The sequence below is a fragment of the Eleginops maclovinus genome, chromosome 12 (genome assembly GCF_036324505.1).
Source record: "Eleginops maclovinus isolate JMC-PN-2008 ecotype Puerto Natales chromosome 12, JC_Emac_rtc_rv5, whole genome shotgun sequence".
NCBI lineage: Eukaryota > Metazoa > Chordata > Actinopteri > Perciformes > Eleginopidae > Eleginops > Eleginops maclovinus.
In genome coordinates, this window is record NC_086360.1 from 18,809,278 (window position 1) to 18,832,775 (window position 23,498).

The following is a 23,498-nucleotide window of genomic DNA, read 5'->3' on the forward strand; positions in this document are numbered from 1 at the left end:
CTGACGTCGCAGTACCACTGGTCATACAGGGACTCTTTGTATGCATCTTTAAGAGCCTTTACACGTGCCATCTCATAATGGTTATATATACCCAAACTCACTTTTTAACGCACAATCTCATTTTCGTTACAGAATAAGAGGCAGATTAGGTACTTTTAGGTGCATGGTGTGCTCAACATTAATGAAGTGAGTTTAGAGTTTTGATGTGGGTTCACATGGTTCATGATCGGAGGCACTTGGATGTATTATCATTTAGCTGATCATTGCACGGTGTGTGTGTGTGTGTGTGTGTGTGTGTGTGTGTGTGTGTGTGTGTGTGTGTGTGTGTGTGTGTGTGTGTGTGTGTGTGTGTGTGTGTGTGTGTGTGTGTGTGTGTGTGTGTGTGCGTGTTGTTATTATTATTCATTTAAAACCTAGTTTATTTTACAAAGTGGTCATTATTTTAGGCTATATGTTAAGGGCTGTATCATTATTAATAATGTCAGAACTCAAAAGTTATAATGTTACATTTACAAAGCTGGACTCAATGCTTTTAGTATCTATTATTGAACTATTACGTAGGATGTTATATAGCTACATCTATATCTCAGACTATAAGGGGATTATGTGGAAGTTAAGCATACACTTTTATTGTTGGTGGAATCAAAAGAGATTAAAATAAATAGTCAAAATGAATTCAGAAGGATTAGCTGAGATTTGAGATTTTCTGAGAGTTGTTTACTTAGTAAGGACCAAGCTCACTACACTACAATTCCCGCAATGCAACTCAAGAGAATATAAAGTTAAACCTCATTTGTTAAATGCCTATGTCTTTTTAACTTTACTCAAAAGCTCTTAACAAAGACTGTCTATTAAATGTTAAATGTGAACTCTCAAGCTGAAGTGTTATGGCTCTGATCAGATCAGTATCACAACATGATGCCATTATCAGGATCATTTTCTCCGACTTTCAAAAGCTCCCTTCAGAGCTACAAAATACACAGGCTAAACATTACAATTAAACTGTTAAGGATTTAAGAATGTTATATAATAATAAGTTATTTCAAAGGACTTCTGTATTAGTTATTCTGATAGTCATAATAAAAATCTGTCGGTATCTTGCAAGACTAGAGTCTAAAGAAGAGAGTGGGATGTCAAATTCAGAGAGCAAAATAATTCAGGTTGAGGTAATCTAAACATAGCCAACTATAATTACTGATTTAGAGAGCACAAGGCCAGCTGAGTGAATGAGAAAGCTAGCTATAGTAGGGCATTTGCTAAAAGGAGAAGGAAATACAGTCAGATTTTTAAAGCTAACTATTAATGTTCTGCAGTCTTCACACATATAAAGTCGCAAGGGCATGACATTTTTCCCCACGAGTCTCAATGTATCACTTTGGTTACTCATTCTTGTTTTTCCACTTATTCATGGTTTGGTCCAAACTTTGCAATTAGACTTCATGTTCAGCTTGATATAATTCTGGTCTCATCAGCTGCACGTTGACAGATGTTTAGTTATAGCATTTGTCTATTAACAACAGCTACACTACCATTCCACAGACCACAGCCCAATAGGAGCTTTCTACCCATTCATGGGAGAATAAGGTCTAATAGGCTGTGTGACTTGGCCATCTTAGTATTCAATGCCCTTCCTTGCAGTCCTTTATTGCAGTCGACTACAGTTACAGTAGTCCCATAGAGATAGGGAAAAGGCTGAGGACAGGAGAAAGAGAACATGGCAACGCATATTTTGTAATCTTTTTTTGCTGTATACCCGAGACCAGGTGCAATTATTTTTAGGAGATCCCTTTTCTTCAACTCCATATTTCTCACATACATGAAGAACTGGTTCTTAATTGGGCACTAGCTCCGAACTGGCCAAGGAATCACTTTGACGGTTCAAGTAAAATTGTACTTAAGGTTAGAAGAAAGGGTGTCGGAGGTCCAACTTTCCGTTTTCAGATTTATCCTTGATGTGACACATTTCAGTTTTAGACCCAAAAAATCCACATTGAAACATGTCAAAAATTGCCACTGGGTTCCATTATTTTTTGTTAAGAATCTGATACTGTATGTTTATTAGAATGTGAAGAGTTAACATCAATAAAAAAAGCACTTAATTGAAAGTGATTTTGTACAATTACTTGCAGATATTTGTCCATTTATCAGAAACCACACAGCATTATCATTAAATCCTCATCAGCACAGGGGCATCATTAAATGCCCCTGCAGCGTCTTTGCATCTCAATGATATGCTGACATGTGCTAAAACAGCTGGGGGACTGCTGGGAGAAAAATCACTGCCCGGAAAAACTCTGTATATTTTGTAGTGCCACTGAGTTTTAGCACCCTCGGTATTGCATTACAGGCTCAAAAGTCATCATCTAAGTGCTGACAATACACCATCAACATCATATTTGTCTTAATTAGCAGCAAAAACAAGAAGAGGGGAATAAAGTCCTCTATTTTTCTTGAGTTTACGAGTTTTGTCGTACTAGAACTTGAAGCCAGAGTTGCTCATAAACAAAGCACATAATGATAGAGAGAAACATCAATATATTTGAAAAGCGGATGTTATGACCATTTGGTGGTGATATTTTTATGTAACTTTGAATAAACATCTGATACATTACTCTGGCAGTTTTATAAATATTCACATTCTGAACAGAAAGGCATCTTCAATGAGTCAAGACAAGAAAGGTGTGCTAAATTTAACCAAGACAATTGATGACTTACAAAAGTAAAGCTAGATATTTGATTATGTTATCTCTCGGGCTGTCACAGTGCTTAGAAAGCAAGATTTCCATGCCAGCTCCTGAGCTGAATGTTTTTTGGGGGATAAAAACAATACAACTGTACTAATTACTCTTATCCTTAGACTGGCTTTTAATGTGCATAATGTTGTGTTGTTGTGCTAAATGTTGTTTTAATATTTGAAATAAACGTTTCATATATTTCCTATTTTATGCCACTGTAAAGTGTCTTTGAGCACCTGTAAAAGTGCTTAGAAATAAAATGTATTAGTATTATTATCCTCTAAAAAAAAAAGAGTGGATGGACTGTCATAAAAAGACAAGTGAACATTTATAGTTTTTGCAAACATTAATCTTTTTCAACAGAAGGACAGATGGAGGGATGACAAAGGGCAGCAGATGAACGAGAATCCTTTAATGTACAAGGCACTCTACCACTCTACATAAATGCATCTCCAAATAAAAGGCTGAAAGGTTGGGCTTTACAATACAAACTGTAGTTAGCCAAATGTCTACCCAAAGCGTCTTGGCAAGTGACATTTATTTAATAATTAGAATAACAATTGAGACATAAAATTATCATACTGAATATGGAAAGGAAGACAAAAGTTAACGTATCCATTATGGGTTTTCTACGATTTACTTCATTCAAAGCAAGTTCCTCTTTTTCTTCAACTACAACCAGGATATATTTCCTGAGGCGCCCATGTACCCACTTGAGAATCCCATATGGCTAGTTATATATAATTGAGCATCATAAATATACAATCTCTACCCTCTTCCAAACAGACATGGGTATGAGGATCCAACAACACTTATCGCAGTCTGTTGTGCTCTGTAAATCCAGCAGGGCATTGGGGTTTTAGTGGAGCAGCAATGGTGGTGTAATGCCTGTAACACCCAGCTGTTAATTCAGACTGACAACAGGCAGATATCTGGTAGACTAACAGCAGATGGGACTCGAATCCTAGCTTTATGGAGATAAAATATACGCCCTCTGAAAGGAAGGGGATGGAGAGGAGCAGAGAGACAGGAAGGATGAAACACATTTTTGCAGCATGGTTAAAGTGCATTGTAGAGCTTATCTGAAAAGGTGAAATACTGTCAGGTCATTTCTGGACATGTGTATCATTATGATAGGAGGAGGAGCAGGTTTTAGACAAGCTGAGTTTAAAGTAGGACACATCTGTAGGGCCCTGTTCAACCTGTTTTTTTCTTCATCTAAAGCAAAGAAAGCATTGTCATTGAGGCCAACAAATTATGAAATAAAAGTAGTAATAATAGTAAAATTTAGAGAACAGGGTTCTATAGTTCCAAAAATACCCGTGACTGAAAGGCTAAAGCTATTCAATTTCAGCTTTACTGTTGCTGTTTTATTGTTTGCCCTGTAAATCCTCTACCTTCAAAATAGGCAGTTAAGAATTAGACATGGTTTTATGTCTGCCATGGATATCGGGGATGTTATTATGTTTCACTGTTAAGGACTGTGTGAGCTTCTTTTCCCTCCCAGTGTCTTTCAGTTCAACCAGAGGATTATGTCTGCCCTCTAATGGCTAAAACAGGAAACATAACACAACATTTTATCTACAATAACTGGGTGATTGCAGGCCGAAATATAAATACTGGTTCGATCCGAAGTTGGACTTAGAAAAAGTCTGCAGCTGCCATGGTCGATCCTTTCTCATAATCAAATGTTTCAAAAACAAAAAGTCTATAATAGATTGTAACAGTTTTTATTGCTCAGTGACGAAAGACAAGAAAAGACACACATTAGTCATAGTAGAAAAAGAACATAACCAATGACAGCTTTCCTATTGGTCCCAATGTTGAAAAAAGAACATGCAAATGACTTGTGCCAATCATCAACTTTGTCCCCACTGTTTACATAAACAGACATTACTCTTATCCTCTTGGCCGGGCTCTGTCCTGCTGTAGAGCAGGATCACATATATTGTCGTAGTGTTTAAGCAGAGCAGGTGGTCGCACAGGAACAGAGGAAACATGTTTTTTACAACTCTGCTCTGTCCGCTGTTACTGTGGCCTGGCTTTGCCGCTCTAATGACTTCTCCATTGGAAGAGGTAGGTGGAAAACTGCGGGTGAACAGGAGCACTACGGTGAGTGATTCTGCTGCTGCAAAGTACATTGAACTCTTCAACTTTAAACAGTTTATCACCCAGTGAAAAGACCCAACATGCAGAGAGCCATTACTATGTTTTACTGGATTTACATGGCAGTCACTATGAAAACAAAAGCTCTAAAATAGTTTAGTGTTCTCATTCAGTATTTAGGTCACACTTCAAGTTTGATTCTACTGGTTTAAAGCTGCCATTTGTAAAGGGATCTAAAAATAGTTTGTTTGTGTCCTCTTTAAGCTTTCTCATCACTCCTCTAAACAAAGAGACATAGTTTCCTTTCCTGGTTCTTCTCCTGATACCTCAGGTATGTCTATGTACGAAAAGTAAAAGTGTTTGAAGATCGCATGCAATGAGAACTGTCTTCCTTTGGTTATAGTGTAATTGGAGGTGATATGCAGTAAAACATCATCTTACAGTACTTGTTTAACTGCAGGTACACAAGCATAGTACTAGTGTATGTCCATACTTTGTTTTCTCCTTATTCACAGGGAGTGGGCGGCTGCCTCGTTCGGCTCTGATGCCTGATATCACACATCTGGAACTGCTGGTGGTTGTAGGGCCCGATGTCCAGCAGTTCCACAAGCAAGATACAGAACGGTACATCCTCACCAACCTAAACATTGTAAGTCTAGGCACAATAACCTACGTTCAGATTATGTTCTGTAGATTGCCAGTTGTATGCCCTTATAAGACATGTATGGAATCATTTAATTAAACCAGAGATGGAAATAAAACAAGAGTATTCTACTCTACTTGTGTAAAGTTGTTCAGTTGATGCACTTTGGGTAAATGTTGCTGACTTACATTTTGAAAGTGAAAGGGGGAGGTTAAGAAAATAAATCTATTTAGGATAGGCTACAATGAAACAAGTACAATAACATGTCAACCACATTATATTGTTCACATTACACCTTAGTGCTCTCATGTCCAAATTAACAAATTACTTTATTCTTTGTGGCCTGTGAATAAAATGTAATATCAATTCGACAACCAATAAAAAAGAAAGACAACACCGGGAAAATTACACAAACTGTGATGGGTGCAACAAGCGTTATAGAGCTGCATACATTAAGTAAAATATAAATTCTTATTAAAGTAAGAGGAGAATAAAACATTACCAAAACTGAAACGCAGAGATGTATAAAAAACAAAGCTTCCAAGGCAGGTAACAGCCACATCCACTCAACACACAATAAAGCAAAAAGGATTTGTACAGTTTATACAAAGTAGCACACACACGCTATACTGAATAGCAAAGCTGAAATTGTCCTCTGGTGGTGTTTGCTGTACCCACCTTTTTCGGGAAGATCTCCCCAGGCTGCTCACTCTGCTTTTTCAATTCTAATCCAAAATGTAACCAGCCAGTCAGACTTAAGAAAGTTCTCACACACCGGAATGAAGGTAAAAGTTCCATAGTAAACACAGCAGTCCACGGGAGGATGCAATTTTAGGATTTAGCATGTCAAGTAGACCCAGCATGCACCTGCTGGTCACATGCAAAAGGTGGGTGAGTTTGATTTGTCTACATATAATCCTGTGCTAAATGATTAATTAAGGTAAATGTTTATTTTATTTGCCTAGCTGCAACATAGCTCTAAATTATGCTAGATACAAAATTGCTGCTTTTTAAATTCCATTCTCATACCAAACAGTTTATCATGATTTATTCATCTCTGTTTTTACTCTGCAACATGCTTCCTGAATTGTGGTGAAGTAGGCCTTGCTACAATAGGGTTCCTTGGGGAAAAAAATGCTCATAGTTCCAGTGATCAGAAGTAAGAGTATCAGAATGGATATATGTAGCCTGTCATGCCTGTAAAACGGAATATTCTTGAATATTTTAGCGATATTAAGTTACATGAGGGATTTAAATCAAATACTACATTTGACTTAGCCGCTAACACGTCATATTGAGCTACAAAGGAATAGTGGATGGATGGATGTTATATTATTGGTTGAAATTTGTTAGTAAAACTTTACGCAAACACACGTCCAATTTGTTTTACAGTTTTTTGTTTTACAGAAATTCCTCTAAAAGGGTTCAAATGCATTTCATCTTGAAACTGTAATTAACTAATTCTGATGTCACAACACAAAAATACGAGTTGGTTACAGCAACCAGAGTAAATGTAATACTCCATCCCTGGCACTCACTATTTACAGCACTACAGGGCTGTTAATGGTAATGAATAGATAATGAAGATGAGTAAAAAGCAACACAAGAAGATGTAGGCTATTGGGAAGTGTTTTCATAACCAGATAAGACATATAGAGTGCACTACAATCCTAACATCCCATTACACTCTAAAGTCATCCTGCTATATTCATCTTACTTTTATTCACATTTCCCCCCAGGCCTCAGAGCTGTTGAGAGACATGGCCCTGGGCGCCAACATGAGGGTGCACCTGGTCCGCATGATCATCCTGTCAGAGCCAGAGGTAAAAGCAGCTCCCTCTACAAATTCATTGTAGAATCAAGCTCAAAAATGACCAGATTTTAAAAGTAGCCTAGTACGTAACAGTAATCTAGACCTAACTCTTGTTTCATTTAGACATTGATGGTTACTAAGCTATTGTTGTTATTCACAGTGTCTTTGAATGTATACAATAGGATAACCTCACATTCAGTTGTTCTATGTTTTACAATTCCTACCTTATTGTTCTTTTTGCACATCTAGCCAGAGATCCAAATGTCTCCCAACATTACCTCCTCTCTGAGAAGTGTGTGTGACTGGGGCAGAAGGATAAACCCCTCGAACGATACAGACCCACTTCACGCTGATCTTCTCTTATACATTACAAGGTGTGTTGCATGAAGCTGGCTGTATTATAAATGTAAAGTTTTTAAACTTTTTTCAAACCGTGTTTTACTTTAATCGCTCCCACCGCAAACAGGTACGACCTGGTGTTGCCTGATGGGAACAAGCAGGTCAGGGGTGTAGCGCAGCTGGGTGGGGCTTGCTCCAGTGAATGGAGCTGTGTGATCACAGAGGACACAGGCTTTGACCTGGGGATCACAATCACTCATGAGATTGGCCACAGGTAAAGCAAAGTCACATGCATGATCAACAAATCAAATGATGCATTATCTATAATGTTTGAGGATAAGGTAACACTTTGTTTTAGAGATTTTTATTTTGCAAGTCCTTCCTAGAAATTTCCTGTTCCAAGTACTATACAAAGTACTATACAAATTGGCACTTTATAGGAAAGGCAGGGACAGTGTTTAGTTGTTATACCTTTAATTGTGTTATTATTTTTAAATTAATTGCTGCCTTAACTTTTGACAGTCACAGGGAACTTAATCAATGATAGATATATAATGAAGGAATACTTTTTTGTATTGAAATTAAGATTTCTCCTCAATGGCTAAGTAAAAAGGAAAGGAAACAAAAAAGGATTTAATTAAATTGTGCAAATGAATGTAGCCTTGTTAGAAGAATCAAGTGAAACACTTCCGAACAGTAGCAATACAATAGTTTTTAATTAAGCGGAGAAGTTGAGGTGCATTCACTGCAAAATGGAATGAAAACTTTAAATATCATCCCCGACTTTTAACAACTTCAATGAGATTCCTAAACATTTAAATAAGTTAATCTACACAATAAAGTATATTTAACATATTTAACATATTTAATTGACTTCGACCCAGTTTTGGAATAAACCATGACGGAGTAAGAAACACCTGCAGCAGGAGTGGGTTCATGATGGCCTCTGACGGGGGCTACAACAGCGTGGATCTGACCTGGTCGCCCTGCAGCCGCACGCAGCTGCTCACATTCTTCAGGTGGGCCAACCTGCTCAGAGAAGCTGTGCATTAAAGGCCTCCCTTTCAGCATGCAGAGGGGTACTGTTGAAAGGGCATTTCAACGTTGGGTCATATGTTAATGTGTTCACCTCAGGTTAAGAAAGGTCAATGTGTTATATTTGGCTTTGATTTGAAACCTTTTAAAACCTTTGTTGATCTTTAGTATATAGTATAGTAAAGTCTCAGTGTACTATGCAGGGGTGGAGAGATCTTTAGCAAAAATAGTGATACAACTGCATATTATGTTCTTTTCTATTATACTAAAAAAGATCTAAGATTGTCATTCAATGTACCATTTGAGTGACCATTCAAAATCTGACTTTAGTAAAAGTAAATTATTAGCATCAAGCGGCCCATTAATCTATATACATATATATATATATATATATTATATTATTGATTTACAATTTTGATCATACAATAAGTTCATCATTTAAATATTGAGTAAATGTCTCCAAAGTATCAATGACATTTTCCCAAACGTTTTTCTTATACATTCAACATTTTTTGATTATTATGTTTTGTTTTATTAATCTGAATGAAAATCTTCCAAATTAATTAAGTTATAAAATATATGTAGTGGAGTTAAAAGTCCAATATGTGTCTATTTTCAGTTGAAGTACCCCAAAATTGTACTCAAAGCAGAACTTGAGTAATTGTACTGTCCACAACTGGTGATATACTGTGAATAGTTTAGATAGAAAAAGCTCTAGTCTGGACTTATTGTTTTAATGTTTCCAGTGAAGGAAACGCTGAATGTGTGAAGGACCTGCCTTCACTGGGAGGCTCCCTACAGGACTGGAAGCCTGGCCTATATTATGGAGTTGATGATCAGTGCCGTATAGCTTTTGGTAGCAGTGCAAGAGCCTGTTCTTTCACTAATCCTGATCTGGTAAATCACCTGTTATATCAGCCTGATACCATCAGGTGGCATTTTACATAATTATTAACACATTTCCAGTCATCTCTGCATTACTGACCACCCTTTCCATCAGCCAGCTTGTCGTGTCCTGTCCTGTCACCTTCACCCTGATAACGGCTCCTGCAAACGTCTCCTGGTCCCTCTGCTGGACGGGACAGAGTGTGCACCTAACCAGGTCTCCGTCTTCACTTAGTCATTTTGGTGTGATCCTTCTCTTAATCATTGAGAAGTATTTACTAATGTTGTCTATTTCTCTCTTCCAGTGGTGTCTGAAGGGCCGTTGTGTGTCCGCTGATGAGCTCAGCTCCTCTGTGGTGGTGCATGGCTCCTGGTCCAACTGGTCTGAGTTCTCTCCCTGCTCCCGGACATGTGGCGGGGGAGTCTCTCACCGCACACGGAAATGCAATAACCCAAGGTAACGGATGGTATGCAAACATCTGTCATTGTCAGTGCTGTAGATCATGTGACTGTACTTTACTTTAATGTTTCAGACCAGCTTTTGGAGGGGATGATTGTGAGGGACTGGATATTGAGGCTGAACTTTGTCACCAGCAGGTAAGTTCTTACTGTTTACAATGGGCCCCCATACAGTACAGTAGGTCAATACTATTTACTTAGATCGTATTTGTAAGCTCTTTGTATCCTGTGCTCACATAACAAGTGTCTAAAAAAGAATAAGCGGTGTCACGACCTGGTCACGACCCATTATACAAGATAGAAAAATATTCATGTTTGTTTTTTCCTACTACACATTTTGTTGCAGCCATGTAAGCAAATGCAGTTGGATTTCATGGCAGAGCAGTGTTCCCAAACAGACCTCCACCCCCTCTACCTGCTACCAAACACTGCCTCTTTCTACACCTGGATCCCTGCTATAGGATTTGAACAAGGTGTGCCTAAAACATTTTCTTTTCCAAAGTGAAAGGAACCTTTATCTCTAACATGTTTTATTTGTGGAAACGCTTCTCCAGGGGAGGAGCAATGCAGATATATGTGCCAGTCAAAAGGAGAACATTTCCTAGTGAGCCGGGGCTCTCAGTTCGTGGATGGGACTCGCTGTGAGTCAAACAGCCTGCCTCAATTTGGCTCCATAGCTGCATGTCTCAGAGGGAAATGCCAGGTAAAGACTAATAAATAAATGATTTGGTAAATGATGAAGCATATGCAGTCTTATTTCTTCTCGCTTTAATTTTTACAATCATTCATATACTATTGTCTCTGATTAGCTGTTTGGCTGTGACGGCGTGCTGCATTCTGGGAAAGTGATGGATGTGTGTGGGGTGTGCGGTGGAGGCGGATCATCCTGCACTTTGACTTCTGACTCCTACACTGGTGGTCAGGCTAGAGGTAGCAAACAACAGTTCAACACATGGCAGAAAATCAATTGACAACATATTTTGGATGAAATTAATTGAGTGATTGCAAACATGCCTTATTTATGAATATTATGAGTTTTAATCCAGGCTTTTGTGTTTCAGAGTACACCACCTTCCTCTCTCTGCCGATGAATGCCACACAGGTTCATATTGTCAACAGATCACCTCTGTTCACTCACATGGGTGAGCAGCATACAATTTCAAATACTCTACAAAAAGCAGGAACTAAAACCTGAATTCATTTTTGGCATTTGTATCTGCAGCTGTAATGGTTGGAGATCGGTACATTGTGGGTGGGATGAGCAGCATGGCCCTGAGTATGACCCACCCCTCCCCACTGGAAGACAACCACCTAGAGTACCGCGTCCACCTGACCCCCGACCTTTTGCCCGAAATGGAGGAGCTTCTCCTGCCAGGTCTGCTGACAAAAGAGATGAAAATACAGGTGAGGAGAGAAAAACATTCATCTTGAAACAACATTTTATTTTAGATAAGAGGTAAGAGAAGACATTCTTCAGAATTTAAAAGCTGAGGGATGTACCTTTTACATACATTGTGTAGAAAAATACTCAGGAATTGTTCTTATGTACTCAATATTATCATTTTTGTCTTTGAAGGTGTATCGCAAATATGGAAAAGAATACGGAGAGAAAACAAACCCGAACATCAGCTACCAGTTCTATTTACCTAACAGAAACAGTGACTTGATAGACATCTCACCTAGAGGCAAATGGGCGGTCTTCACAACACCCTGCTCGGTCTCCTGCGGCTCCGGTGAGAGGCTGTTTATTATGAGTCATATGGAAAAGCACAAAGAGAAAACAGCATAATAATAATATTTGCTAGTAGATTCCATAATGAACTCACCGGCTGATGGCACATTATAGTGTTAGCTCTTTTGTTTTAAGGAACCAATGAGTTTAACAAATGAGATGAGGTATTTATATGTTAATGTGCAACAAAAATATTTTCAGACAAGCTTTTATTTCATAGTAACAGTATCTGCTTATTATACGGACACTGCATTGTTGAATGTGGTAAATTAATTTAGTTATTCTAGTCATCTTTTTAGTAGCAAATGCAACTAAAAATACACTAAATTGATAACCTGGATGATCAATTATAGTGCAAATAATGTAATATATAGCCTTTAATTGAGTTTTCCTTGTCCGTACATGATGTTCTTATGTGAATCTCCTCAAATCCAACCTAAAACCATTAAAATACATTTTTAGAATATTGGATTTAAGACTTTTAAACTTCTAAAATCATGTTCAATTTAATATATTTCTTATTCACAGGTGTACAGAAGTATGAATATGTCTGTGTACATGAAGACACCAACAAACATTTGGAGAAACACAATTGTGAAACACCTCCTCCACCCGTACCACTCCAGACAAGCTGTCAGCTCTCACCCTGTCCCCCCAGGTTAGGTTCAAACTCAGCACTGTGTGTTTTTTTCCTTTGCTTTCCACATTCAGCTCAGCACACAAGGTTAAACATGAATAATTTACTTTTTTACAGGTGGGATGTGGGGTTGTTTGGGTCTTGTAGTGCCTCCTGTGGTGGAGGAGAGAGAGTGCGTCCTGTTAGATGTGTTCAAGAACGTGGAACCGATGTGGTAGAGGTCCCAGATGCTGAATGCCCACCTGATACCGCTCCACATGCTGTAGAAAAATGTAACCTGCAACACTGTCCTGCCAGGTAAGTCTACACTGCACTGTTGAGCATTAGGTACATGGGTCAAATAACTTCCTATGACCTGCTGATATGAGACTGGATATCGTCTTAGAATGTTCATATTTTACTATCATGTAAGTGTCTTTTTCTGGCTTCAAAGGCTTCATTCCAGTAAAGTGATGCTACACTATTTACGAAACACTCTAGCCTGATCTAGCTATTATTTGCATTAACCAGCAGTATATAAACATACTGATAGTTATGAATTATTATGATTATTTTTTGGCAAAAGCACCAATAGTCAGCCCTAAAATATCCTCAACATATAATGATATTTCAGTTTCTCCATATATAACTTGCCTTAGGAATGTGAAGGATTTCAGGTGTTGAAAAGAGAGTAAATAAAATCCCCTAACATGTTTTTACAGATGGCATGTGTCAGAACCAGGGGAGTGCTCAGTAGTGTGCGGGCCAGGTGAAGCGAAGCAGGTTGTGTACTGTGTCCGGCCAGAACATGGTCAGGAAGTTGAAGTGGATCAAAGCTCTTGTTCTCTGCAGATCAAACCGCTTGACACTGTGCCCTGTGTGGTAGATGTCTGTCCCATTGGGTGGGAATCAAAGGGAGAGGTAACGTAGAGAAATCATACTCTAATGAGAAAATGTGGAGCATTTGTAAACATTGTTTTCCTTGACCAGTAGCAGCCCGTACTGAAGTCTGGTGTGTCACCACGCTCCAGACAGTCTCCTGTCTATGTTTGGAGTCCTGTTATCAGCCAGTGCTCAAAGACCTGTGATAATGGTAAGTGAACATGATCGCTTACCATCACTCAGAAACAGAAAGTCCTATTCAAAGAAGTTCAACCAAGGACTGATGCTTATGTAGGAACCCTGCAGGTGTGGTTCTCCTGTGTGGACCACTGGACCAGACTGGGGGTATCAGACGTCTACTGTGATCCTACTACAAAACCTCCTCCTCAGTCTGAGACCTGCAACACATCTCCCTGCCCCCGCATGTGAGATACCACATTTGACTTGTATATGTCGGGTATAATGCAGTAGGCCTACATATAATTTTCTTTGGTAGTCTTCTATGTATAGATCAAGACAAAGAAGCTATGTTTAAATAAAGGGTTTGAAAATGACAGCAGCAACCTGTTTTTATAACCACCAGGTGGCACACTAAGCAAGGAGTCTGCAGTGTAACGTGTGGAGGAGGGGTGGCCAACAGGGTGCTGTACTGTGCCGGAGAAAGAGACAGGGAGGAGGACGTGGTTGAAGATTCAGAGTGCAGTGACTTTCCCAAACCCACAGCAGTAGTTTCATGTAACAACCACAGCTGCCCAGCAAGGTGAAGCACACACATGTCTGAGATACATCTTTGCAAAGGGAAAATTACTCAAACAACACTGTCACTCATCCAGGTGGAGGGTATTCAGTGCATCACCCTGCTCTGCGTCCTGTGATTTGGGTGTAGCTCAGAGGACTGTGTCCTGTGTCCAGTTTGTCCATGGCAGGGAGAGTGTGGTGCCGGAGGAAAGCTGCTATGCAGCCATCAAACCAGCCACCACAGTGCCCTGCCTGGTGCGGGTCTGCACCTTCAGATGGGAGGTGAAACCATGGAGCCAGGTACATTTAACAGGACACACATGGTTTCAATATGGTTATTATATTAGACTCAAAATGAAACAATTAGTTGATTAATTGGCAAGTTAGTTGACTGGGCAACTATTGGTATTAGTAATTAATAATTCAAATTCTAATAATTGAATCCATGATTCCAGCATCTCAAATGTAAAATAAAGGATGAACTCTAAATATTTGGCTTTTTGAGCCAAACAGACATAAACTGTGAAGATGTCCCCATTAGATTGAATAATTGTGAATTATTGTTCCTACAGTATATATTGAAATATTTTGACCAGCAAATGATTAAATAATTTGTCAAGGAAATGATGGTCAGAATAATGGACAGCCATAGATAAGATAAATAATTAATTAAAAAGACAAATGACTAGAAAATGTATCACACTTTACATTATTTAATTTGTGTGGCTTATTAGTGTCTTTAATACAGAGTCAGCTTCACATTTGAAGGCCCTTGCCAGACATCCTAAATGTAACATAAAAGTATCTTCATTTTGTATGGAATATACTGAAAACCGATTGTTCTCCCTGGAATTGTAGAAAAAAATACATACAAAAATGTTGATCTATACAAATTCTCTGAATCCACAGTGGAATAGTATTTTTGATGGTCCTTTAAAAATGGAATCCTATTTGTACATGTTATGCAACTTGTTCTTCTTCTCTCATATGAATCATGTTTATTATGTTGTCCATCCAGTGCTCGGTACCATGTGGGTATGGGATCCAGTCCAGAGCTGTGTCCTGCATGGGCCCATCTCTGCCAGAGCCTCTCAGCCCTCAGTTTTGTATGCACATGCCCAAACCCATCACCATACAGGGCTGCTACATTGGCAGCTGTGGAGATGTGACACCAACCTCAGATGTCATAACTGCAGTCACACCAAAGCAACAATTGGACAATTCTCCTCCGAGTCCAACAGAGGCAGTTCCTATCCTACAGGCCACTGCAACAACCATCTCGACAACTAAACCCAGTTAGTGCACAAAAACTGCCCATTCTCATTAAGAGCGGAAGGCAGCTGATGGATTATCATTACAGTTTCTGCTTTTCACCAGGTGCATGTGGACAGCTACTCCTGGAAGAATCTGGCATAGTGGATTTGAAAGACGTGACAGGCCGCTGCACAGTATCGATTGGTCGACCCCTAGATGAGGTCCTCTATATTAAAATGGAATCTGGCTCCTTAAACTGCAAAAAAAGTATGTTTGATCAAAGATATAAAAATGTATTTCATAAGCCATAACTCTTGCATCTAAACAAACACCTATCACTCTATGCATGTTTCTACAGAGGAGTTTGTTGCATTTTTTGACCGACTGGCATTTGTAAGGAAGTGCGAGCAGGTAGCGGGCAGTGAACTAACCACCAGAACCAACGTCGTGCTGGTGCGTCAAAATCTGCTCACCCCTGGGAACGGGGTTGTGTTTACCTATAATTCACAGAAAAACATGAAGAAGAGCCATCATCAGGGTAAGGGTGTGGTCAGCACATGCAGTTCATTTTTGTCTGTAAACCAAAAGACTGATATTTAGCCAATTTCAAAAGATCGGCCGATGCTTTGTAAAAGAAGTAAAAGTTATTATTAGAGCTAAAGTGAAGTGACGCCACGTTTGAGCTATGTTAGAATTTTCAGAGTGGTGTTAATTCAGCTACAGTAGTCAATGTTCTTGTGTTCAATTGTATTGTACTATGTTTTTCCATTTTCTCTCTCCCTATTCATTTGAAGGTCAAAACCTTTAAGCTGCCTAAACATTTTGGGTTTTTTTAAATGATAAGTTGAATTTGTACCTGACGCAGTCCCCACAAATATTGCAGGATTCACCAAAACAAAATCTAATGCATTTCCAGCCTGAATTCCCTCAATTTTAAAGACACTACTTGGAAAAGTTTCAGACACAAAACAAGGTCATAGTGTGAACTTTTATTTATTGCTGCAGGCTTTGCATTGGGCCTACCGCAGATTTTTGACAAGCAAGTTTTTGTAAATGTCTTCAGTGAGTCCCGCCATTTATATTTCCCAGGCATAGCTGAAGGTCTCGAAGCTGTTTAACCTGCGTCATTCCACTTTATTCACTTATAGGTGATTGTCCCACTTACTGGAGGCAGTTGGCAGGTTAATCGTTAAGGGAAAAAATATCAAAGAACATACATTTATTTTCTTGCACAAAATATTTAAGAAGCTTCAAGGCCTTCATTGTTTCTGCACCTCAGATTGCGACATTCAGCTGTTTTCCCCAACTGGCGTCTTTGAGAATCCAACAACAGCAAACACTAACCACACCTGCAGAGTCCTTATCAACGCCCCTCCCTCAGTGAAGATCAGAATCCAAGCGCTACACATAGGATTAATATTTAACTCCACCTCCTCCCAGTCTACATACATCATGGTGAGGACAAACACATAGTTTCAATGGTATATGTTATATGTCACAATGTTGATATTGACTGCACTTTGTCCTCTGTGTTTCTTGTTCAGATCCGGGACATGGATGTCTTAAAGACCAATGTGTTCAAAGGCCAACAGCTGTTTCAGTGGCACTCCTCTGGAAACATGGCTGAGATTGAATTTCATGGAGATTACCTGTTTGCCAGAGGGAGCTTCAGAGCTGAATATTCCTTTATGCGTCTTTAACACTAAATATAAACTATTTTGAGGAGGTTTGAAATGGCATTATAACATTTCTTTAGAATTCTTTATTTACAATAAATATGTTTTTGTAACAGCAAATTACTTCTGCGCTGTTCAATAGAAACACTTTTTATTTCATTCATATGTGGTAATTATTTTCGAAATAAATAAAAAACAAACCAAAGCACTCAAGTTCTTTAAGTCAAACAAGGACAGTATCGTGAAAATGGAACCAGGGACAGAAGTATCACAATACTCCAATCAGCAAATTATGTTAAAATATGATGTATATTAAAATATAGAAATTCCCTCATAAAGAACTGCTTCTCATTACAAAAGCAGTCACAAATTGCACTTCCCACGACCCTTTAGTTACAGCATCACAGCACAGCACACCCAGTACATTCTGCGTCTACGTCAGCGTGGCACTCTGCCAGCGACTCCGGCACCCGTTCAATTCCAGCTCCTGTTCAGCCCCGCGGGACACAAACACCACGCCAGGCTCCGGTAGGGGATCACTGCTCGGCTGTAGCTGTGTCTTCCAGGAGAGCTCTCATGTCCAACAGAGCATCCTCTACAGCCCGGGCAAACTTGGCAGCATTTGTCTCGTCACAGCTGTTGAAGGCCGTGATGGCGATGTTGATGTGCTCATCCATGGGATTGTAACACACTCCATAGCCATCTGGCACCATTGGACCAAAGCACATCACACAGTCTGTCTTGGAGCCAACCTGGACACGGAGATGGGAGAGATGAGGGAGAGCAAACAAATATGACAACAAGTAATCATTCGCTAAGGGAAAGTAAACTGTTGATTTTCTTAGATGCAAATATACCTGGCTGGTGGAGAGATGGAAATGCTCAGCCACAGCAAAAGAGGTATCCATGAATATCTCAGGCATGGAGGTCAGGTCTTCAATACTCAGCATCTTTAGCCCCAGGAGATGCCTGTCTATGGCTTGTCCATGAATTGCCTAAGAAGGAAAAAGTTAAATGTGTACAACTATGACAAATCAAACTATGATTTTTAATGTTGATAAATTCCAGCTCTTACATCGTAAGTGTTCTTCTTATGCATCGTTTCAGCCTTCTGCAGCAGCGCCAGCCTCTCTGTGTTCTGTTGACAATATTTACTGTTCAGAAGGACGGCCTACATGCCTTAAATTGTACATAAATAGTGAGACTCTAGTGGATTAACAGTACCTGTTTGCTTGGGTCTTGCATTGCCTGGACAAATTTAAAGGAGTCTGCAGTAGTAGAACGGACAACATCTGTGCGCCCGTATTTGAACATTCGCAACGATGCACTCTCATAAGTAGAGCAGCAAATATTATACATCCTGGAGTTCAAAAACAGCACACAGGTTATATTAATTGATACTCTCAATGTCCATGTCCAGCATCATTATTCGAAATAGGAAAAGGGATTTCTTACCTGAAGTAGGCAAGTTGAAGAGCCATTTGCACAAAGGCATCTGGACTCAGCTTATGTTTCTTTGGAACACTTTTTCCAAAATGAGAAAACATAAGGGCCCTCACGTCTAAGTCCTGCACCATTCTGAAGAAACAAAGATGGGAGTGCCTCAAAGAAAAGGTCTAATATTATAATTGATTATATAATTAGAATAATAATCACAATTGCACTTTTACATACATGTTCATGTTTTGTTTGGCACTCTCAATGTCTCTTTTGACCTCAGGTGTAATGTTAAAACGCAGCTTCAGAGGCATGGACAAGGGAACCATGGGAGTGCGCACTATTTCAGCTCGTTGCCTGTTGAGAAAACATGAAACATTTAGTGCATTTTAGCTCATTTGAAAATAGGAAAAACACTGATCTAAGAATTAAAAGACACATACATGAATTTAACAACGAAATCGATGAGAAACACGATGGGTGGACCCTCAGCAGGTGCATGTTCATACACCAGTCCACATGTGCCGTCCTCACCAACAATGAACTGAGAAATATAAACAATCACTTTCAAATTCCCAACCATTACCACAGTAGTTTTGATAAATTGCAATATAAAGTAATTTGTCTCAAACTCACCTGTATCGTCTTGTCAAACCAGCGGTTGCCGCTGTTCCAGCGCGCTCCTCCTCCATGCAGCATCTGTGCAGCCACGCGGCTCGGATACAGCTCGTCTGACACGCGTGGCATTGGGGCGTCCAGGCAAACTGTGAAGATACCTTTCTGGATGGCACGGACTGACTCCTTATTTGTCTTATCTGAAAAGAAATAAAACATCATTTTTCTTTGACCGGATTTATTCTAAATAAGAGAACACATCTTTTAAAAATTCATGTTTAAGTTACAGGATCTTAAATGTGGTTGTCTTTGCGTTGCTCACCCTTTATCAGATTGTTATAGGCTTTTCCCCAGGTGTTTCGATGCTGTGATGTGAGGATGCCAATAGGTTCCTTGTTAGTCTGCAGAGAGGAGTTCCAGATCTTCTCCAGCTGCATGTAGATCTGGTCTACTGTCAGCGGAATGCCATCGCTGTGGTACACATCTAAAACGAAAAACTGAGGGAAAAGGCCAAGTTAATTTAAAACTGCCACAGGTTCACTATTTCTTTATCAATTGCACCATAATTCTGTGGAGTTGTCTAGTTGAAACAAGAGGAACAGCGATGCCATCTAGAGTACCTGGAAGTTGTGGACCACAGTGATGTGAGTCACGGGTGTATTCCCACTGTTGTAATTTACAACAGTATCTCTCTTTGGGCCCGGGATACGGCAGGAGGATAGGATCTGGTAATACTGGTCCATGCACAGCGGCTTCCCACTCAGATACTCTATAGGCAGGGTATCACTGTGACACAGCATCCAGCATATATTTGCAGATTTGTAAGTCAACTGAGAAGTGATGATAATGAGCTTTCTGTTATTATACATCCATTCATTTCTGACAAACTCACGTGTCAATCATTTTTTTAAAGTCCAAGACTCCTGCAATCAGTTTTGCAGCAAACCTGCAAAGAAGACAGTATCGGTGTTATGGACTAGCATACGGTATTATGAGTATTCAATCATCAGTAGCCAGCTCTTAAAGAAGACATTTACAACCTGAATGTCATTCAATATGACCTCCTGGTGGCACTCACTGACAAATTGTAGACCTACTCCAGTACTCTCTATGTGGCCACTGTGTTCACTGCATATCCCATGGGTCACAGTAGTCAAAAACAGCTGTGCAATGCTATGATGTGCCAAATGGCTTTAAATAGCTAGCCTTTAGAGGGAAGCCTGCGCAAAGGTCAAATTTAAACTCTAGTTTTATACAAGCTTGTTTACACTACGCTTCAACAGGATGTAAATCACTCTTTAAAACTTTATGATTGTGCTTATAATAGAAAATGAAAGGGATAGTTTGAATGTTTTGATGCAGGGTTGAGTGAGGTACTTGTCCAAATTCAGTGTGTTACATACAGTAATAGCAAATAGCACGCCCCTAGTTTAGAGAAACAGACAGTAGTTTCTACACTGGAGCAAAGCAATATACTGCTGTGGGAGTTGCTCTTCTACCGTTGCCTTTATCAGTCGTTTTTTTGGGTGTGATTGTATGACTGGTTGGAGTGTGATGGCTTTGGGGACAGTATGGATATAATGGCTTCAGTTTTCAGTCAGAAAGGACTGTCTTACGGCAAGTTAAAGCAATGTGAATACTCTAAATAGCGTACTCTTAAGCTGATATTGATTGATTTGGTAGCTTAAATGGGTTTTCATCCTAGCCTAGACCAAAGCAGTACATTGCTTTGCTTCCTTTCCTGTACTCCTTCCTTTTTCTCTGGGGGCTTGCCGACCACCGTTTACTGTAGGTAGCACACTGACTACTGATAAGAACCACAAGAACCACAGTTCAAGATAACCAAAGTCTCCCTTTAAGGTTAATAAATTATAATCTTTGAAACCAAGAAAGATACATTTATTAGATGTACTGGCACTTCTTTTTTCTGAAGGATGGCTTGGATCTCTAGTTTTATGCGAGCTTGTTCCCACTGCATTCAAACTTTGGGAGAACCCATATTTATGTGCTTATAATTAGGCCAGAGTTTTTTATAAGTGATATAATAGGATTTGGATAAACGGTTAAGTTATTGTGGTCTTACAATGGATCCTCACCTCATCTGTCCTTGTCGATCTCTGAAGCGCATGCGGGGCAGGACAACCCCAGGGCTGGTGTAGACCGCCAACGGCATCCGGCAATCGAGATAGGCTGACTGCATCCACCATTCTGACAGCTACATAGAGCAGGAGTCAGAAATCAGGACTTTCCTCAAGCCAGGGTTACCACAAAATATTCAGTTTAATACAACCAGAGATCTACCCAGTTGTCAGTCTTGCGTGCCCGTCGCTCCAGGCTTTTCTGCAGCCTATCCCCAACACCACCCTCAAGGAACTCCTTCACAAGCTGCCTGGTGTGTTCCAGCTCCTCCTCGCTGACTATGGGCTCCAGAGTGGTCAGGTATTTCTCGAATGTCTGCTTCAAGGGCGGCACAGGCAGCGTAGGTAAACCCTCCTGGTGCATCATGGACCTCTCTGGGATCTGTATAACGGATCTGACCAGGCGACATGGCTTCACTATGCCAGGCCGCAGCTGAAAGAAAAAGTACTTATCAGCATAAACTCTTATTTCTCATTTGTATAATATTACACTGGCAAGTCTAACACATTTGGAAAGTGTCACAACTGTTCTTTGGGCATATATTTAAAGTGACCACATGGCCATAATGCACACTCACTGCCTTGATATTAAAGCTAAAGTGCTTAGTGGTAATCTCAATAGTTGAACCAGAAGATAAATTAGACTACAGCTAAGTGATACTGAGTTTTTGTCAAATATTAATTAAATCCTCAGTGGAAATGGGTTCAATTAAGGACAGTATGTTGTGAACAACATTTTCAGAGTACGATGATTTGAACTTAGAAACCTGAAACCAAAACAACTGAGCAAAGCAGTCATACTATTTGCTTTGACCCACTGGTGTTAGCTTTTCCAACCTATAAATACAAGGTTGACACAGTTGAAGCTTTGAAATGGTAGCTAAAGCTAACACACATGAAAGCAATAAATATATCTGTGCTCACTAGTGCTCTCGTTTTTATAAACAATTATGATAAGATTTAAAAATACATTTGGGTGAAGGTACATTTGGTTTATACATGTATTTTGTATTAATGTAGCTGTAAGAATTCCTGCATAAAAGTATTACTTACAAGTAAAAGTTTCTGTAAAGTACATAAATATTAGCATCAAAATGTACCTTCTGCATTAGGGGTCATATAAGGTAATGTTTATTGATACATCTGATCACGTTAATGTGACAGCTGGTAAAAGTGGAGCTAATTTTAAATACTTTATATACTGTAAGGCAGCTTGTAAGATATCATAAAGTTTATATTCAACCGTATAAACTATTATTTATTCATGCTATTCATCTGAATCCTCAAAGTGACTCAATTATTAGTAAATGTAAATTACAATGTCTGCCTCTGGAAATAAAATAGCAGAAAATGAAAAACTTCTTAATGTTTTTTCTCAAATGTGTACTTCTTCTACCAGGAAAATTAAGTTACAGTGGGGATACGAATTCATTCTTAATTATTATATAGTGGTGATATAACTCATATGTATGCCAAGCCTAAAGACAAAATAACTTCCGGTACACTCTTACAAAATAAAAGGCTATGACCTCCGAAAGTCACAGGCGTGTTGTGTATTTGGCAAATCATGCCAAAACAAATAATGAAAAGAAACTAATAATAATACATGACCGACTCATTAATGCAGCTAACTACTAGCTACTGGTATGTTGACAATTTCGTCCTTTTTTGCAGCATGCGTAGTATACTATGCTACCTGCTAAGCTAGGCTAATTTACGCATAAAGTCACAGTACAGGGTTGATAAATTCCACTCTAAGTGAAGCCTATTTCAAATAATAAGTACCGTACCACACATTTTGACAGCCTGCAGTGGAGAAACATTTAAATGTTAACCTAATATCACAGTGTTGATGTCCTGAACAACGCCCCACCCCCGTTAGTCGCCTTAAAGCCAAACGTAACGTTACTGCGTTTGTTATTACGCATCTAAAATAAAGACTAAATAACAATAGACTCACCGCGGCCTTGACAAAAACACCCAACATCTTGTCAAACAGACTTGTTAAAGTATAACGCTGTCCTGGGAATAAAGATGAGAGACCCTCGGGCAGTCATGTCTCAAGGACAAGCACTCGGTGTATTCTCAGCTGTCCGCCCCCCCAGACCCAATGAACAGACAACTGCGAGCTCTCCACAGTGCTGCTTTTCCTAGTGGGGTTTATTGTGCATGCATCTCGTTTTTCAAATGTTTTGCACACGTTTTGGAAGCAATGACTGTCTCATTTCATTATAATTCATTTTAGTAAAAATAAATAGTACCTAATTAAGCTACATTCCAGTGATGTTGTATGAACTATTGGGCTGTCTTTTAGTTTAAGTCATGACAGATACATACATTATAACGTTAGATATGAAATCCCAAATTACTGGTAAAATGATGTCGATGGGAAAAC

At 39.3% G+C, this 23,498-nt stretch overlaps 2 protein-coding genes across 3 annotated transcripts; one reads left to right on the plus strand and one right to left on the minus strand.

Moving 5' to 3' along the window:
• The first annotated feature begins 4,631 nt into the window (after positions 1–4,631).
• On the plus strand, positions 4,632–17,118 carry adamts13 (ADAM metallopeptidase with thrombospondin type 1 motif, 13). 2 transcript variants are annotated; one of them, XM_063897351.1, is made up of 29 exons: positions 4,632–4,847; positions 5,106–5,172; positions 5,357–5,490; positions 7,224–7,307; positions 7,547–7,671; positions 7,764–7,910; positions 8,521–8,655; positions 9,418–9,568; positions 9,672–9,773; positions 9,862–10,013; positions 10,090–10,153; positions 10,362–10,488; positions 10,570–10,718; positions 10,825–10,945; positions 11,077–11,157; positions 11,238–11,419; positions 11,592–11,748; positions 12,276–12,405; positions 12,502–12,681; positions 13,086–13,284; positions 13,357–13,456; positions 13,541–13,670; positions 13,829–14,005; positions 14,079–14,283; positions 15,002–15,278; positions 15,361–15,504; positions 15,596–15,775; positions 16,517–16,692; positions 16,782–17,118. In XM_063897351.1, exons 1-29 carry the CDS (start codon positions 4,734–4,736, stop codon positions 16,935–16,937), a joined length of 4,146 nt encoding a protein of 1,381 aa, XP_063753421.1. In that variant the 5' UTR covers positions 4,632–4,733; the 3' UTR covers positions 16,938–17,118. The 2 variants fall into 2 exon arrangements, with proteins under 2 accessions (XP_063753421.1, XP_063753422.1); XM_063897352.1 differs by having other exon boundaries at positions 4,643–4,811.
• Positions 17,048–23,281, minus strand: zgc:154046 (Carnitine O-acetyltransferase-like). The gene is made up of 14 exons (XM_063897353.1): positions 23,064–23,281; positions 21,267–21,536; positions 21,062–21,180; positions 19,858–19,911; positions 19,586–19,751; positions 19,288–19,462; positions 18,987–19,165; positions 18,794–18,894; positions 18,588–18,707; positions 18,369–18,491; positions 18,138–18,273; positions 17,989–18,051; positions 17,771–17,908; positions 17,048–17,665 (listed from the first exon to the last, which is right to left on the minus strand). The coding sequence occupies exons 1-14, from the start codon at positions 23,088–23,090 to the stop codon at positions 17,450–17,452; spliced, it is 1,887 nt and encodes a 628-aa protein (XP_063753423.1). The 5' UTR covers positions 23,091–23,281; the 3' UTR covers positions 17,048–17,449.
• Positions 23,282–23,498: the final 217 nt, after the last annotated feature.

Excerpts from the sequence above, each read along its gene's own strand:
- adamts13 (XM_063897351.1), top strand. The coding sequence starts at position 4,734 with ATGTTTTTTACAACTCTGCTCTGTCCGCTGTTACTGTGGCCTGGCTTT. Across the intron at positions 5,173-5,356 it reads TTCTTCTCCTGATACCTCAG|GGAGTGGGCGGCTGCCTCGT; the intron begins GTATGTCTATGT and ends CCTTATTCACAG. Across the intron at positions 9,569-9,671 it reads CTTTCACTAATCCTGATCTG|CCAGCTTGTCGTGTCCTGTC; the intron begins GTAAATCACCTG and ends CCTTTCCATCAG.
- zgc:154046 (XM_063897353.1), bottom strand. The coding sequence starts at position 23,090 with ATGTTGGGTGTTTTTGTCAAGGCCGCG. Across the intron at positions 21,537-23,063 it reads GTGTTTTTGTCAAGGCCGCG|CTGCGGCCTGGCATAGTGAA; the intron begins GTGAGTCTATTG and ends TTTTTCTTTCAG. Across the intron at positions 19,166-19,287 it reads CTATAACAATCTGATAAAGG|ATAAGACAAATAAGGAGTCA; the intron begins GTGAGCAACGCA and ends ATTTCTTTTCAG.